Source organism: Eretmochelys imbricata, chromosome 3 (genome assembly GCF_965152235.1).
Source record: "Eretmochelys imbricata isolate rEreImb1 chromosome 3, rEreImb1.hap1, whole genome shotgun sequence".
NCBI classification, from domain to species: Eukaryota; Metazoa; Chordata; order Testudines; family Cheloniidae; genus Eretmochelys; species Eretmochelys imbricata.
Genome location: NC_135574.1, coordinates 147,084,528 through 147,103,374, shown reverse-complemented (window position 1 = coordinate 147,103,374; position 18,847 = coordinate 147,084,528). Strand labels below are relative to the sequence as shown.

At 38.9% G+C, this 18,847-nt stretch overlaps 1 protein-coding gene across 1 annotated transcript in view; it reads right to left on the bottom strand.

Moving 5' to 3' along the window:
- LTBP1 (latent transforming growth factor beta binding protein 1) overlaps nt 1–18,847 on the bottom strand; it is a 375,845-nt gene that overhangs the window by 185,372 nt on the left and 171,626 nt on the right. The window contains exons 6-7 of the mRNA XM_077812182.1: nt 15,440–15,664; nt 9,857–10,134 (exon numbers count right to left, since the gene is read on the bottom strand). Of these exons, the coding sequence (XP_077668308.1) occupies nt 9,857–10,134; nt 15,440–15,664 (503 nt within the window). The remainder of the gene's footprint in view (nt 1–9,856; nt 10,135–15,439; nt 15,665–18,847) is intronic.

The window sequence follows — 18,847 nt, the reverse complement described above, 5'->3', positions numbered from 1 at the left end:
AAAACTCAAAAAAGTTGCTTACTAGTAACTGGAGTTCTTTGTGAATATTTCCTATGCATATTTATACTTATATTTTTCTCCCCCACCTCCTGCCCTTCCCTTCTTCCTCAGTTCCACTACTTTTCTGGTCTCTGAGCTTTAGTGGGAGGAATCAAGGTGGTTGAGACTGCACCTCCCCTTATGACCTCAGACAGTGAGCATTTGGTGCCATGAGGGGCACGTATGTGGCACCTAATAGGCACAGTTTTTCTAGAAGGATCCAATCTCCTGCGGCATCAAAAAGACATCCCAACAGTGTGCATCGTGCACAGGCAATACTTCAGAAGCAGCTTTTGTTTTGTTTGTTGGTTGTTTCCCCCCCCCAAATATGAAATATTTAACCACATTAAACTGAAGAAAGAAAAAACCCAAACAAATCAACAAAACATAAGGATTAAAAAATAAAATGTAAAGCTCACTCTTAGTTTAGGTGTGGTGCTGTAGCATTTGTACCGTACTGAAGATCATGATCTCAGTGGTCATAATGGTTTCAAATTTCCATATAAAAACCATGAGCAAGAATAAAGATTCCAAATTCTGAGTCATCTGGCAACTGTGGTTTACAATCCTATCAATAAATACTGCCAACGATTTAAGATCTTGCTCCTATCACATCTATGATGAATTGAAGCTTGAAGAATCAGTGGTAATTTGATTAGCATCCAGCCACTTTAGGAACTGACATCAAGGGAAGGCATCTGCCATGTGGGGCTCCTCAGCTCCATATAAATGGTGCTCCAGATTTGCATGATTTAGGACACAGGTGGGGAACCTATGGCCCAAGGGCTGGATCTGGCCCATTGGTTAATTTCATGCAGCCTACAGCGCCCCCCTTGGGGGGAAGCCCCAAACCTCTATGCCTCCTCCCCCCACACCCGGGTGGGTGAGTGGCCTGTGATTGATTTTTTTCTGTGGGTCAATGGCTCATGACAGAAAGGTTTCCCACCCTGCGTTTAGGACATATGCAGCAGGGGAAGGTGGTAGCCATGCAGAGCTTCTAAAGTAGGCAGGCGTGTACTCTGGCTTATGAGCTCTGATGTTCCTGTTTCCTCCAACATAGTGCTTCAGATCCTTCCAACACTCATGGCACCGCATGCCCGATTTCCCAGCCAGTCACACTTTCCAGAAAGGCTCTCCTCTTTCACAGTCTGAGTCTCACAGGAGTGAAGCTCCATTTCAGTGGGGCGAAAACTTGGATTGGAGCCTCACCCTCCCTAGAAGTCTCACCCTGCTCCCCGACAGATAATTCTTTAACCTTCTCTATCTCAGGTTCTGAGACACAAACAATAGGTGGGTGACTGCCCTGGGGAGATCCCCAGAAATTCCCCATCTGTCACTGCTTTCAGTGCAGCTCTGCTACATAAATCTAGCCCTAATTTAAGTTGCAAGCCTTTAACGTGCACACTGTGCTTTGAATAGATTCCATTAATGGGGCATCAACTTTCATTATGCTTTAAGACCGACACTTTTTAACATTTATACATGTGTATCTTTAATTTTTTTATATCACTTATACTTTGCATAATTAAAGAAAGTGCACAGTATTCCCACTGTCAGTTTAGATTCTGCTGGTGCACAGAGGTTGCAAGAGCCACATCACTTTGTTTCCCTGTGTGCATTTCAGCCACAATCCTAGTCTTTGCATGAGTTGGGTGCTGCTGCCAGTGACAAATTCCCCAAAAGAACTAGAGAGATGGCAAGACCACACCCGCCTCTGCCTCCCCAGCACAGCTGAACCAGTACACCAAGGAATAAATGGAGCTCCTGTTAAAGCGTAGTAGAGATCCCAATCTGGCAAGAAGTCCCACAACAATCACAATTATTCTGTTTGAAATCATCAGGATGCCTCCTAGGACTCCTATTGCCATGTGCCCCCTTTGCAACACCCTTTTGTGGGCTGTTACTAATAAGTCACAGTATCACCATTAATAAAGTGATACTAACTGATTGATCCTGACTGAAATCCATGGGCACTCAGCCTGAGGAATAACTAATGATTTCAGGATTCAGCTTAAAGACTTATCTTTCACATACCACAATAGCAAATACTCCAGAGTGAACAGATACACTGTATAGCATTCTGAAAACTTTTCAATGGGCATAGACATTGGGCTATTATACCTTTCTTTCCCCCAAATGGACATCAGACTAATAGACCCCAAATTTACTGAATCATATTACTGATATAATGACCAAACAACATACTGGCTATCTGAATGACAGGTTGTTAAAAAGAATATCATCATCCAATATAACACTGGCTCAGTAACAGGCATTGTCTCATAAGAAGAGTAGAGAGAAACTTAAATACTTCCAGACTTTCTAAAAGGACTTGTAAAGAATTTGTTTTGGCTTAAGCAGAACATTCTTTACAGGCAAGTAAAAATTATCCAGCTTTCTTTTATTTGAGTAATTAAAACAGTGTTTGGTGTTTTTGGTATCTGATACATCTTTAATCCTCTGATATTTCAGGGTATTGATTTTGCAAAGAATCTATTGTGGATGAAGCATTATATCCTGTAAATGGATCCACACTGATTTTCTGACAGTCTATTTGTTTAAAAGCTTCTGAAGCCAAACCATGAGCCTCAAGGAATTCCAGACAACTATTTTCTATTATGAGTTGGTATTTTTAAGACTACTTGCAAGAAAAAAAGTTTTTAAAAGTGCTCTGAAAAGAAAAAGTACTAATGTGTGAAACATCTGATTTTACTTTACTTTTTTTTAAAAAGAATTTGTCAAATTACAATATGGCAGGTATTTGCTATAACTGTTGAGCAATGAAAACCTATATTCTTTCACTTCCATAGGAAATGTCTGTAAAATCTGAAGTACAGTATGGTCATTTATGTTGCTTAATAAACAAGCTATCTTAATGTTTGACAAAATGGCACATTACTAAGGCCATGTTTCCATATTAATCCCTGATACATCTACAACCATATCATACATCATTTACATGAAAGCACTATGAATGGATTAGTTTATTCACTAATAACTATCAATATACATTAAAAGCTGTTTTATCCGGCACTTCACCGACCAGAAAGGTATATAAACCAGCATTTCGAATCTTCACTGAACGTCTGGTTTAATAGTCTGGTTGGCGTGGGGCCGGCAGGTTGTGGGGCATGGGAGGGAGTGTGGAGCGTGGGCTCTGGGAGGGAGATGGGGTGTGGGAGGGGCTGTAGGGTGCCAGATCCATGGGCCACTTACCTCAGGCAGCTCTGTGCAAGTGGCAATCTATCCCGGCTGCTCCTAGGCAGAGGTGCAGCAGGTGGCTCTGCGCACTGCCTCTGCCTGCAGATGCCACCCTCGCAGCTCCCACTTGCTACAGTTCCCAGCCAATGGGAGTTGCAGAGCCAGCGCTTGGGGTGGGGCGGCAGCAGCACGCAGAGCTGCCGGCCATGCCTCCGCCTAGGAGCAACCAGGATAGGTCGCCGCTTGCGGGGAGCCACCCAAGGTGAGCATCTGCCCGGATCCAGCACCCCGCACCTCCTCCCGTGGCCCAAGCTCCCTCCCACACCCAAACTCCCTCCCAGAGCCCATGCCCCACTACCCCTTGCGAGCCCCAACGCCCAGACCCGTATCCCCTCCCACACCCAAACTCCCTCCCACTTAATTAACTGGCATTTTTCACTTACCTGTCCCCCTCTTTCCCCCAACATGCCTGATAAAACAGCTTTTACTGTACTTTGCTGCCCTGATCACAAACAGATCTGTTTTGTGCTTTATTTAATACTTGCAGTTGGGAAAAACATGTTAGTGACTCAAGTCCAGTTTCTACAAACACTTATGCATATGCTTTTTTTTATGCCCAAGCTCAATGGGACTACTAATTTGAATAGAGTTAAGCATATGCATAAGTTTTTGCAGGGACAGGGCCTGTGTCACAACCCATCCTCTGAACTTTGCCAACTTATAAACTTTTCTAACTGCCACAGTCTGTTTATTCTATACTTCTCTAAGTCCAATACTTAAAAGATGGGGGCCACCTCAGTCCTAAATACATACATCTCATATGAAATCACTTCTGAAAAAAAATGGTTTATTAAAATGCTTCCATAAAGTAATTTCTTTGGGATATTTATCAAGTACACGTTTACTTTCTTCAGTCATAATAATAATTTAAATAATTCAGTACTCCCTTGAGAAAACATTGGTCATGTTGAAAATTGACGATAACTTATAATTCCCAATGAAGTCTTCAGTAAGATTATTTTTTATTTATTTTCATTTATGTACACATCCTTTCCTCTATATGCCTCTTAATTTTAAAAATGCAATGATCCAGTAGATTAATACAGTAAGAACTCCAACTCAAGCACCCTTGCTGATCTCAACTATAGCAGATCCATGGGTCCTACACATGGTGGTGTATCGCCTCCAGTGCACTAAATGCCCCAATAGTAGCTACCTGGGTGAAACCAGACAATCACTCCTTCTTGAATGAACTCACACAGGAAAATGATCAAAGACAAAAACACCATATCACCTGTGGGTGAACACTCTTCACAAAGCAACCACTCCCTATATCTGACCCATCAGTCCTCATCCTCAAAGGAAACCTGCACAACACTTTCAAACAACAAGCCTGGGAGCTTAAATTCATATCTTTGCTAGACACTAAAACTCATGGACTGAATAGAGACACTGGACTTATGGTTTATTACAACAATTTATAACCCACTAACAACCCTCCCACCATCCGCTTTCCACCCCTCCTTCCCTTTCCTCCCCTCCCTGTGACTGAAAGGAGGTCAATGGACCACTTCACCTTGAATGGTTCCTTGAAATACATTTGAACTACTTATGCTAAACAATCTGTTCCATCTTGTATTTTGCTGTGACAGTCTGATGGCTTGTCTTCATGTACAATGCTGCAGCTGCATCACTGTAGTGCTATGGTGAAAACCCTACTATGCCAACCCTTCTCTTGTCGGCATAGTTAATCCTCATCCCCAAAAAGCACAAACTATGATGACGGAAGAAGTTCTACATGGGGGGGTTAAATCAGTATAACTACATCACTCAGGAGTGAGGATTTTTCAAACCTCTGAGTGACGTAGTTATACCAGTATAGGTCTGTAGTGTAGACCTGGCCTCCGTAAGTTTCCCAGACCTGAAGAAAAGCTCTGGGTAAGCTCAAAAGCTTGTTTCTCTCACCTGCAGAAGTTGATCCAATAAAAGATATTACCTCACCCACCTTGTCTCCCTAATATCCTGGGACTGACTTGTATACAACAACACTGCATACAGCAGTATGGTATGCAAACAGGGACAGACTTTCAGATCGGCAGCTGAAGGCTTTATAAGTCAAAACAAACACTATAAATTCCACACCGTACTTAACAGATAACCAGTGCAGATCCAAAAGCACTGTCATGTGCTTGAATTTGTTGCAGAATACATTCAGCCTGCTAAGTTGTTTCAACTACATATTTTCCTTTAAACAGGAAAACTGTTTGTTTTGTTGTTGTAGTTTGGAGTGTGTTGTGTGGACTTTGTTGGGTTTTTTAAGTCACAGAGCAGCCCACCAGAAACTGAATGGCTGTGATTTATGTAAAACCTACATTCAAAAAATCCTGTTCAAAAGGCTAGACTACAATTTATTAATCAGAGAAGATACGGGAATTCCCCTGGTTTAGTCAAATACACAACAGCCAACTTCTCCTTCGTGCTTCTTAACATTGTTTTTTATTTATATTGTGAATAATAATTCTTCTTTATTTACATTTAACTGGAAAGAAATCAAATCAATTTTGGGATAGCTATTTTTTTTAGACAAAAGCCTTAAAACTAGAACATACTTATTTAAATGTCAGCATTTGTAGCAATATTAGAAATATCTCTAATAAAGATTTAAAGTGGCATATGAGAGAAATCTATACATAAATCTTGACAAATCATAGGCACCTGTGTGAATATATATTCCGTCTACACTGAAATGTTCCATAACAATTTAAATGCACATTAATCATAGGTAACATTAATAGGATTCACATTAGCAGTACAAACTTTGTGTGCGTCACTGACACAATAAAATTATTTTGGGAAATAACACAATATTCTGTGTCACAGTAAAGACATATTATTAGAATTAAAATGAAAAGCAGTGGAGGCGGTGAGACGGAGTTAAAGAAATGAAACATAATGTTACTTGTTTGCTTGGTTTATAAATAGGACTGAGTGGACCAATGCTCTAAGCTGACAGACTCTTGGCTTCCAGAAAGATTCAAGAACAGGTATTGATTTGACCAATACTCTTTATGACATGGAACTAGCAGTGTCTGGACTACAGATGAATTACTGTTAGTTTCTGACATATGTGCAACAATGTTTCTGATGCTGATAAAGTATTTGGCAACAAGAAATGTTTCTTTTTGAGATAGTACTAAGGACCTCTAATGGAACTATGAAATCTTCCAGAAAAAATACTGACTCGGGTTTCCATTCTGAAAAAATTAAAGGCAGTGGGGATGAGTGAACTGACTTTGAAAAAGTAAGAGCTAGCCAGAAACTAAACTCTTTCTCTATACCCAAGTTTTAAAATATTATAATAATAATCCTATTTCTACAGGTGCCCATCAGCCCACCTTTGTCTCCTCTTCCCAATGATCAGGACACAAAAATACACAATAAAACAATATATACCTAAAAATATATCACTCTGAATCCTGGGGGCTGTCATCATTTTTTATTCTCTCCCGCACCGGCTCATCTCTTTTCTCTGAGGGCCTATGAGGGCCTCTGCCTTTGCTTATAGTCCTTTGTAGGCTCTAGGTGGTTAGGCACCAGGCGGGTTTGGCAGTCTGGGCTGAGGTTGGGCCAACTGCATGTTCTAATATTGCACGCTCTGGGCTTAAATGTGTAAAATACATTCTGGGTATCTCTGGCCTGGGTAAGGCCAGAGTAATTGGGATTTGACTACAGCAGCTAGCCCAGGCCTAGTGAAGACTGCTACTTGTAACTGAGATCCATGAAAGAAATACCAAAAAAGGTAAGGTGAGCAGGAATGTGTTGGGGAGGGGGGAGAACCATGGGAGGGGTGGGAAAAAAAACAGAGTGACAAGAATCACTGGCCTATGCCTGGGAGATCATCTGATTATGTTCAACAAGGAAAGAGGGAAGATCAGGATCAGTTTAGACACAATCAGAAGGAAAGAAGGAGAGAGATGTGAAAAAGTTTGGACAAATTCAGGTAACTCTGAATAAATTCTATCTAAAATGAGACTCTTATGTTGCACACTTAGACTCTTATGTTGTCTTGTTTGTGTAGCCTAACTTCACACACAAGACAAGTCCCCCAGTACAGCTCTGAGATTCAAGACAGTTTACTTAAAATAATAATTTTATAAATCAGATTAATAGAACACTTTTTACCCGTGCTAAAAGCAGAGAATAGAAATGGAAAGATAAGGAAGATCCTACACTAACTTGGTTGATTTGCCTAGAAGGGACCACACATACATTTCTTCCGTCTCTTTTGCAGACAGTAAAATCACCCCTGATCTCAGATTAATAAATAAAGTTTTTTAGAGTACTAAAGCCAACTATGCAAAGCCACTCTGCAAGAAAATACACAAACACTGACAATTGTTAAGCAAAGCAAGAATACAAAAATTATCCAGCGCAGACTCAAGTATTTTAACTGAGGACTTATTACATGCTAGTATTAATAAAGAAAACTCAGTTTGGAAACCTCCATGGACATATAGAGAGGCCCTATCACATTTACCAAAGCAAATATTGAATAAATAAAAAATAAATGGCTCCTTTTAGATTACAGACCTGTCTGAACCTAACAAATTTATGTTAGGTCCTAGTGCCTGCTTTTGGCTCCTTTGAAAGTTGGGCTCTACAATTCCAGCTATAAATTAAATTCTTCAAAACAAAAAGGTTCTCTCAGGCTGCATTAGGCTTTTTCCCAAAGTTGGCACTAAAAGGATTAATAAAGTTTGGGAGAAACAGGAACATATCTCAGTATAAATTGGAAGGCACTGCCCACGTGCAGGGGTAGTGCAGAGAGGTACTGCTCCTGACCACAGGGAGTACTGAGAAGAATATGGCAGGTTTCAGAGTAGCAGCCATGTTAGTCTGTATTCCCCACGCCCCCTCCTCCTCCCCCCCCAGCTCTCCTGCTGGTGATAGCTCACCTTTCCTGATCACTCTTGTTACAGTCTGTATGGTAACACCCATTGTTTCATGTTTTCTGTGTATATAAAATCTCCCCACTATATTTTCCACTGTATGCATCCGACAAAGTGAGCTGTAGCTCATGAAAGCTTATGCTCTAATAAATTTGTTAGTCTCTAAGGTGCCACACGTACTCCTTTTCTTTTTGAGAAGAATATGTCTCAGACAAGCAGAATGCCTTGTGGAGCACCCAGTCATGTAGGGTGAGGGTGCGAGCAGCTACACCAATCTAAGAGCTAACCTCCATTGGCTGGTAAATACGACACCATAGCACTGGTATGTACCATCTCTTCCCCTCACTGTACACCACAAAAAGAAGAGGGAGGAACAAATTCCTGTGCTCTGTTGCCTGTAATTCTATCTGGCCCTTATGGAGGCCTCAAGTGGACTCGTTATGCCTTCCACTCCAACTACTACAGACAGAATACGGCCCTAATTTGTAAACATAAAATATGCAATGATGGCAAACGAAAAACACATACCCCAGTACAAACATAGCATTTCTACAAGTATAGCATACCCCTAAACTGTCTGAGAAGTGTCGCCTATGCTCCAGGCCTGCACCTTCCTATATTATTTCTGGCACTTAGAAATAAACCATGTTAACAGAGGAGTAAATCTGATAATCAGACAATAATGTAGGGCATGTTTGTCCTCCTTATACTGTATATCATGATAGTGTGAATAAATATAAAATGAATTTGGTCCATATGCCCTTCTCTAAGCTAAACTTAGAGTGGTCCTTAAAATGAGTAGTGCTAAATAGGCCCAAACTAATGACACTCATTTTTCTTCAAATCTTTTTTCTACCTCAGCTTCTACAGTGTCTGCACCTTCACTTTCTTTGCCCAGAAGTAAGTAAAAAACTGTATTTTGTCCTGCACCCTCCCCCGCCTTCTTTGTTGGAGAAGCATTCACTGCAAAGGCTTCTGCCAAGGCATAATCCAGTTTAGTTGCCCACAGCGGTAAGGAGAAAGATCTGGTAAAAACAAAGTCAGACATGGATCTGTCTGAGATCTGGAGTGGCAGATGCAGCATGGATATACAGCAAATGGATGACTTGTTCCACCAAGATAAGCAAATTTCTTTCTTGCACTGACACTTTCTTATCAACACATTTTGTGAAATGTTTCCAATCACCCGAGTGCATGGCCCTGTGATGTAAAATACACAGCTCTCAAACTTAAAATCTTAGTGCACCTTACAAACTAAACATCAAGTAAGGTTGAGCACAAACACCAACTTGTGCCTGAACTACAGAACTAGCTGGAGGAAGAGGGAGAAGAAAGACCTCCCCGCGCCATGCTCCACTGCCTCCATGAGGGCCTACAAATATGTTTGGCGCTGGGCCCACAAAAGGTTAATCCGGCCCTGCCTGAAAGCCATATTTCAAGGACGCTGGTATGCAGCAGGAGAAGGCGCTCACTCAGAAAAGAGCAGGAGGTGTGAACAATTAGCACTGTTTTGCAAAACAAAGCTCTACAGGAAGTGTGAGGTGAAATCTCTTTTGGAAAAAAAGAAGGTTGAGGCGTTCTTTGCTGATCAATGAAACATTTTTCAGTGTTGTATAATACTGCTTTAAAGCTTCCCATCTCAAAATATGTTTGCAAATATTTCTTACCTGTGTCCCAATAGTCTCCTGAAAGCAGCGCCCAAGCTGAGTTTTAGCAGAAACAGGAAACACATGAGGAATGGGTTGCTGATGTGGGTAAGTAGAATATCCTTTCTGGGTCTTGTGATATGGAACACCTTGATAAGAGACCTGGGGATGTCCTGGCTGGGGTACTTTCACTTTCTGTCCTGCTGATGTGCTGTCAATTCTTGAAACTTGATGGAACTGTACTGAGGCCTCAGGGGGATGTTTCACATGGATATTCACTACGTTAGGGGGGAACTTCACTAAAATAATTGGAAGAATAAACAAAGAAAAAAGCAGCGAGAACAGATGTTAAACCAAAATACCCAACATCTTCAACAGTTCTTTAGTATTAATGTTTAAATTAAAATTTATATATGACATCCAAAAAAATGAAAAAAGAATATACATAAAGCCGAAATACAGAAAAAAGTTAAAATGTAGAGTGTGTGGTTTAGAATGGAAGAGAATTCAAACTCTTTGTACAGAAAAGTAAGACTCTGTAGAAAACAATATTAAAAACTACAGTGTAAGGTAGGTGTCCAGCTGGCTGGTGTGATATTAATATTTGTGGTCAGACTGTGTAAAAAAAATTCCCATTCTAAGTCCCAGAATTCAAACTCTACGATGTTATTTTTGGATACATAGTAAATTTTGTTCTATTTTTCAAATCCATTCTCTCTCTTTGGAACATAGAGAAAGCTTCAGAGTTCATCATTTCATCTTGGTATACTAGCCAAGTCCTGAATTTGCCCATGAAACCATTGATGACCTCCCAAATATCTAAAAAAAACCACTCCCTTCACTGAACTCTGAATTAAGGATATGTCAAATAAGGAGGGACTACTTTTCAAATACTTGGTTTTTGAATGGAGTTGTAGTTTTAAGTCTGTGCACATAGGTTCAGAATTTCCACTCACTTATTCCAATGTGAACCAGGAGTAACTCTGTTAAAATCAATGGAATTACATGGATACTAAACCAGTCTCACAATCCCAAACCCATTATTGATTTGGGTTCTTAACCTATTTTAAATATTATTTTTATAAAATCTTGGTGTACCTTTAAATCCAATCTTAAATCCACTTTAAGAATTCACAGTTAGAGTAACTCTCTAAGAATAGACTCATCTCCTTACATTTTACAAGTTAAAAATCAAAGAAGGTGAATACTCTTACAATTACTTAGGAGCATCAAAGGGGCTTAGCCTAATGAGGGGAGGGATACTCTCTCTTGCAAAACTCTAAAGTTTTCCATGGGGAAGAGAAGGAGAAGAAGAAATAACCATCTCTGTGTGCCACCCATGCTAAACCCTGCAACCACTGGTGATGATAGGCTAAATGTTGTGGTGAATGACCTACTGAAGACTGGATACAATATAGTGTAAAGTAAAACAGTTCTCATGTATTATACACAGGAAAGCTGGAAAGTATAAACAATATTCTCAAATGAAATATAGTTATGTTGTAGGTAGGTATTAAGTATTTTCTCACCTCTAAATTTTGTGTTTCCAAGAAAACAATTTCAGGACTGTTTATGAGCCTTACGTCCATTTGGGTTATTAAATAAAAGCATTTGATACATGCAGTTCAACACAAAATTTGGAAAAAAAAACACTTACTTTTTAAGTTGCCATAGTACAATTAGAATTCAATATTTAGTCTTTGTATCTGGGATGATATTTTCAGCATCTGTTAAATGACTTTCCTCTAATGCACTCCTAAGGCCAGCCAGACAAGGAGTCAAGAGCACACAAAAGTCTTGTAACACTGCTGTCTCTACAAACGATGTTAGCTGATCCTACTTAGCTGTTTTCCTGTCTCCAGCAGATGCAGCAGCTCTTCTTGATGGTTAAATGTGTCTTTGCTAAAACTCTTTAATTCCCACAAGGCTTAGTTAGTTTAGTCTGGGTTTTTGTTTTTTTTTTAAATGAAATTATGTTTGCTTTTCCACCTCTTTTTCTCTAGAGTACCCTATGACAGGCATTTTCAGTGTAACCAGTCTATCTTACTTAAAAGAAGCAGCCTTGTAGTTTCAGTTATTGCACTGCTTTCTTTTTAAGTCTGAGAAGCCACAGCTTTAGGGTAAGCAGAGTTCCCAGGAATTAGCTGATGGGAACCAGGGTGGATAAAAATCAGTGATTAAAAAAAAAAAATCAGATTTTTTTAAATTTAAATTGGATTTTTTGATAAAATGCTTTTTGAGGAAAAAACCTATCTAAAGATAGTTTTAATTAAGATACATTATAGCTCAAAGATATCTCATCATGGAATAGGGATTATAAATTCTAATTCTATAGTATGAGACAATATATTCATGTAATGTTTAGGAAAAGTTTTATAAATGAGTTCCAATAGTTCATGGATTAGGAACCCAATCTTATGGGGATCCAGGGGCTTCTGGATAGATTATTTAGGTTAATCTTTCTATCTACCCAATGGGACTCAGGGCTCAGTCTAGAAGATACCATCAGAGATGCTTAGTTTTGCAGTTCTCAAACTGTGGATTTGTGTTTCCAGAGACAACATGCTTGTTAATAGCAAAAATGTTTTAAAATAAATAAATAATAGAGAGGTGAAAAATAACAGACCTCAACCATATTGTCTCTCTGCAAATTTGTGTATACAGAGTCAATCCCTTACCTCTCTCTAAAAGTGCAAAGTTTCAAAAAGTTCAATGAATAGAAGATTGTTGGGGGCGGGATAGATATGGACAAGGAGAATAAGTCTGGAGATAAATGTGAGAAGGGAGGGACAGGCAGTAGAAACAAAAGTGAAACTGTTTGAGCAGCATATTCCAGAAGTCTTGAGGTCTTTCTGAGTGTAGCCTTCATTGATTTGAGATCTACCATACCATTCTCTCACTAGAAGGGAAAATCTATAATGGCAGCAGGCCGTAAAAGAGACCCAGTTTGGGAATATTTTAATGAAGTTCGTCTACGTGTGGGTAAGACAAGCATGCGTGCAAAATGCAAACAGTGCAACAAAGAAATGTAAGGCCTGGTTGCCCGAATGTAACATCATCACGAGAAGTGTTCCTTCTCAGGAGGAAGCTGCGTTGATTATGATGAAAGGAACATGTCTGAACACGCAGGATCTTCAGGTTGGTAACAACCAACAAGAATGCACTTTTATGTAGAAATCCATTATTAAATCAAGTCTTCCTGACTAGTAATTTAAATCAAATCCACCCTGATGGGAACCCAGCAAGTATGCCTCCATGGCTTTACTGGTTTTTAATTCCCCACTTGGTAACAGATAGTCATAACTTCTTAATGCCATAAGAGGTCTGTTGTAGTCAAGGCACACAGGGAAAGGGGAAAATGTTGCCAGAAGAAAAATCTTTTGACTAGGAATTGATACAATTATTTTAATAACAGGTTTCAGAGTAGCAGCCGTGTTAGTCTGTATCCGCAAAAGGAACAGGAGTACTTGTGGCACCTGAGAGACTAACAAATTTATTAGAGCATAAGCTTTCGTGGGCTACAACCCATGCTCTAATTATTTTAATATCGTTTTGCACTACATAAGGAAGACAACACAACATGGCTATTTCTGGCAAACAAAACTGGTTCACTTACATGAATACATTGCGAGTGAACACTCCTTTCAGGCTAGTATTGTGGTTTCTTTCTGACTCAATAGTTCTCAGCAGGCAGATGTTGACTTAGGTGCCTTGCTGGCTTCTATAAGTCCATCTAGCTCTGCTAGGGATGTTCAGCCAATTCAAGACTGTGACAAATCAAGATGAAAGTGCTTCCTCCCAGGTAATGTTTATCCCCAAGACCCTCTGTCTCCAGGTCTTCGATTCCTGTCTAGCTGCACTCTTAAACTTTGCTTTCTGCCAATCTCTTACGGATGATATATTTCATCCTCTTATCCAGAAAAGGAGCATTCCTCTCCCCATTGGTCGATGTCCTCACTTGGACATGGAAATGGCAGGCAAAGGCAATGCGACTGGTGATGACCTTGATGGGGAGCTTCCTTCCAAAGGGGTATGAAAATTCCTCACGAGTAAGAAATTTGCTGTACTTTTCAAGCTAGTGACTTGTACATTAAATCTGAAGGATGACTATGGCCAAACATAAAAAGAGCTATTCTTCTTTATGGGTCACCATTTCATGCAGGATATCTTAACCTCTAATGGAATGCTCACAGTAATAAGCCTCAGTCACATTAAGTATATGGCAGTTTGATCCTCTTGTTTAAAAGAAAAGTTCAAAGTAATTTTGGTAGCACAAGATAAGGTCTAGAATTTCCACACTGGTAAAATAACCTGTTTTCCAATAGATTGGGTAGCAGTCTCGCAGAGTCTGATTTACTGAAAAATGGAGATGGAGCTTAGGAGAAACTTCTAATTCTAATCTTTCCTAGTAGATGCCTACTTGTATTTCTTACACAGGTATTGCCTGTTTCGATAATAGAGTTATTAAGTTAGATTATGCCTGCCATAAAGATACAATTAACCTGGGTTTGTTTTTAGCAAAGGGATTCAGAAAGTAACTGTGAACATCTAATCCCAACAGAAAATTATTTTTAAAATGTATGAATTCAGTTGCAACCACATGGAAAAGTTGGCTGTATATTACCAACTACAGGTTGGTAACCAAAATCAGGTTGGTTATTCAAATAAACAAAAAATTAGTGTTAAATTACTGAACTGTGGAATTTAATTGTGGGACTCTCCACAAAAACAGAAACAAACATGGATGAAACAGACTGATAAATAATCCTTTGAGTTCATTTTTTATCAAACAATGTCAAGCATCTTCAACATGTCAGTTGTAGTTAGCAGGCTGAAAGTGAGTTTGATCTCTTAGTTAGGGCAAGATTACTGGTCGTCTTCTCAGATTCATCTTGTTTTTAAATAAATACTTTTCAGTGTTTAGATAGCAGTAGCACCTTATCTGTGATTTCATCAACCTTACTGGAAATATTGTTGTATTTAACTGAAATACTCTAACTCCTGAAGGGATATTTATGTTCCATATGCTGGCCTCTGTAAGTTAAAAGGATCACAAACAAAAAACAAACCTCTGCATACAACAGTTCACTGAGAATGAGAGGCAAATTGTAAGGGGAAACATGAATTCTGTTTTCATTTTAAAATCAAGTTAATTATGTTGGAAGGCAACCACACTCTGTCCCACACTAGTGGGAACTTAATAGCTTGCCATTTTAACAGTCACAGGTAAATTACAGACTGCGTTCTGGAACAGTGTCTTCTGTCCTTCCCCATGTGAAATCTGGCTGTGCATCTGATAAGAGGGAACTTTGTTATACCAAAGAACGTGGCACCCTTTTTAATTCTGTGATCTGGACTAAATTCTACCATGAATTAAAGTAAAATTACCTTATCAAACTCATTTCAATAATATTGTGTTTCTTATTATTCCAACCATCTAAGGAAAATAACTTCCAATCATTCGGGTAGGCTCTGGAGTCAAGCTGTGGTATCTAGATTCAAACTGTGTAGACAGATTTCATTATCATTACTGGTCTGATAGCCACAATTCGAAAGTAAAACTAGCTCCAAAGGGAAAAGCATCCATGAGAGGAAAAAAGTTACCTTTTACTCCTTGCTGTCCAGGCATAGTCAGTGGTAAAGTATGCGTAGAGTGGATGACATGTGATCCAATGGTCTTGCTTGCCTGCTGTGGTTGATGGTAAAGTTTTGGAGTATTGGCATTCTTCGCTGGGATTTGACAGAGTTTACCAGTATAATTAGGAGGGCACTGGCATTTATCTCTAGAACTGCACTGGCCACCATTCATGCACGGAAGATGACAAATAACTGAAAGGCAAAAAACCAGAAAAATACAGAGATGTTGTTAATTTCTCTTCAGCTGCCATTATTTTTTTAGCATTATCTGAATATACATCATGGTGCTACTGATAGCAGTAGAGAAGGGAGAGATCTGGGCCTTCCTTCTTCTGACATTTGTGGAATGCTGTCCATTTGAGACAGGTTTTTACGTGCTTAGTGGCACGGCCAAGCACCCTGCTTATTACCTCTGTGTAGTTCACGTGTTTGGCTCGCTTCACATCAAGCACAGTGTGTGTATTTCTTCCCTACTTGATTATATTTCACCATATGACAAAAAGAATGCTATGTTTAGAAGCATCCCTTGTGTAAACCCCTGTGTGTGGGTACTACTTCCTGGAAAATCTAGCTCTTTCTGAAAACCCTGAGACCTGTGTCCCCTTTGGAGAAAGGGATAAAACCCTGTCAGATCAGACAATGCTGGGGGTGAATTTCTCATTTCCCTCAGTGCTCTGGTTGTTCTTTGAAAATTTGTCTCCTATTCAGGGTAGCTTTATATATATTTTTTTTTCTGACATGAGCCAATATTTATAACTATCCATTAGGATAATTAAAATGCCAACTAGTTTTATTCCAATAATCTCAGAAACATAAGTTCCACGTTATAAAAATATTTTAGCACCTACATAAACACCTACCTATGGCTGATTATTTCTGTGCCAACTTGTACTTTCATGTCTATATAATTTATCAGAAATTATCAAACACAGAAAATACTAATATTAAGTGCAAAATTAAATCTCCAAGCCATAAAAGTGAATATTTAACAATAAATGGTCTTTTATATCTGAGGTTCATTCCATTCTAAAAATAGAGCAGAGTGTTTTAGAATCTACTATAGTTTAGCTGTATTGTAAAAACTTTCAGAAACTAAATCAAGCAGAAAATACAAAATGACGTTGCTCACGATAAGCTAAAGCCATTTGTGTTATTCTTTTTACATAAGTATAAGATTCTTGGAGAGATAATATAGCATTCACTTGTAAGCCATAATTTTTCTTTTTACAACTTGATATTTTGTTAGACTTATACTGTTTGATTGTATTGAATTACAAGGTAATTTGGAAGCTACAGAAAGTGGCAAGTTGTATGTGTACATTGTCCCTACTAATCCAAGTGGTGTAATCTTTTGACAACCACTGCATATTGCTATCTTACAGCTACTATAAAAGGCCAGTATCGGAAAAAGAATGTGCATGTTGTGTGTTGTAACAAGACAAAGCAGGCGATTTAGAAGTCTCAGGAGTTCCAACTGAGCTGCGTAATTCATTTGGAGTATAAAAAGCACTGGAAAAATAAGCAATTGGATTGGCTCTTAGCGGAAGTATAACCACATAATATTGACAGGATTTGAAACTTGTTTGTCTAATCATTAGATAGGTATTACTATATCTACATACAAACGTAAATGACCTAAAATGTTTTTCCATTCTAGTATACAAATATATTTTTAATAACTGTTGTCTGCTTATCTCGTTTTCATTTTATAGGAACTGATTATAAAAGGACTAAAACTGTAGCACTATAAATGAGCATAAAAAGATCTAGCAGCTTTCAGAATACTGATTGCTTTAACCCATGCCTTATGGTGTGTACCAGTGAACTGTTGTTGTGGCTTAGCTGGAAAAAACAGCTCTCTTTACAGAAAAAGTAGTCATTTCAAAGAAAGGAGAAATGTTTCTGATTTGAGCAGTGACTGAAACACACAAAACTGTCTCTAATTTGGAAAAAAAAAAAAAGGCTTTTCCTCTTAAAGGTTTTTGGCATTTCTTAAAAAAATCAGCTTCTCTGTGAGCAGCCAAAAATTAACACTTCTAGTGCAATAGCATGACATCAGAGGGACCCCAGGTTTCTGTATGTTCTGATCCCTTTGCAGGATTGGGGCCTAAAATAGAAACATGTTTGAGTTCTTGCATAAGTAATAACTGTTCTGAAAATATTTTGCAACAATGAAGCAGTGTGTGCAATGTTAATGTGATATTGGTTTTAGATCACAAGGGAGTACAGTGAAAAATTCCAAATACAATTCTCTGTAAGGCTGCATCAGCAGAGAGGCATTCTGGGAAACTAGAAAGTGGGAACTGGTATTCTCTCTGAGGAGCTCCTAAGCCATAAGAAACCTGTCATTCTTGTCAGTTCTGTCTCTTTACGTAATGAAATAATGGGGCAAATTCAGCTTTCAGTTAAACCAGAGTAAATCTATGGTAACTCCTCTGAAGTCAGTTGAGCTATTCTAGATTGAGATTAGTGTAACGGAGAGCCAATTCTGGACTCACACTCACATCTTAAATTGTTGGGTTCCTCCACTTACATAGGCTTTTAAAAGGCAAACTAAAGTACTAAGGTTACAAGCAGCATTGTCATATTGCAATAAATTCATCTAACAACTTCTATTTTCCTTTTCTTGGTATTCACAAAATGATATTTCCAAATCAGGCTAAAGAATGAACGGTGCAAGACAACATCAGTTAAAACAAAGTGCAGGATACTCAGGACAATAATCAAGTATAATCAATAATCATAAAAATACCCTCTCAAAGGTAGGATACAGATACTTTTATTACCATATTTCAACTTTAAAGTAATGTGGATTAATATATTCAGCATAATTGTGTTGCTGGGGTTCATAATAAAGTTTGTGGATAATACAAAGCTGGGAGGTATTGCCAATTTAGAGAAGGACCGGGATATCATACAGGAGGATCTGGATGAACTTGTAAACTGGAGTAATAGGATGAAATTTAATAGTGAGAAGTGTAAGGTTATGCATTTAGGGATTAATAACAAGAATTTTAGTTATAAGCTCGGGACGCATCAATTAGAAGTAACGGAGGAGGAGAAGGACCTTGGAGTATTGGTTGATCATGGGATGATTATGGGCCGCCAATGTGATATGGCTGTGAAAAAAGCTAATGCGGTCTTGGGATGCATCAGGAGAGGTATTTCCAGTAGGGATAAGGAGGTTTTTAGTACCATTATACAAGGCACTGGTGAGACCTCACCTGGAATACTGTGTGCAGTTCTGGTCTCCCATGTTTAAGAAGGATGAATTCAAACTGGAACAGGTACAGAGAAGGGCTACTAGGATGATCCGAGGAATGGAAAACTTGTCTTATGAAAGGAGACTCAAGGAGCTTGGCTTGTTTAGCCTAA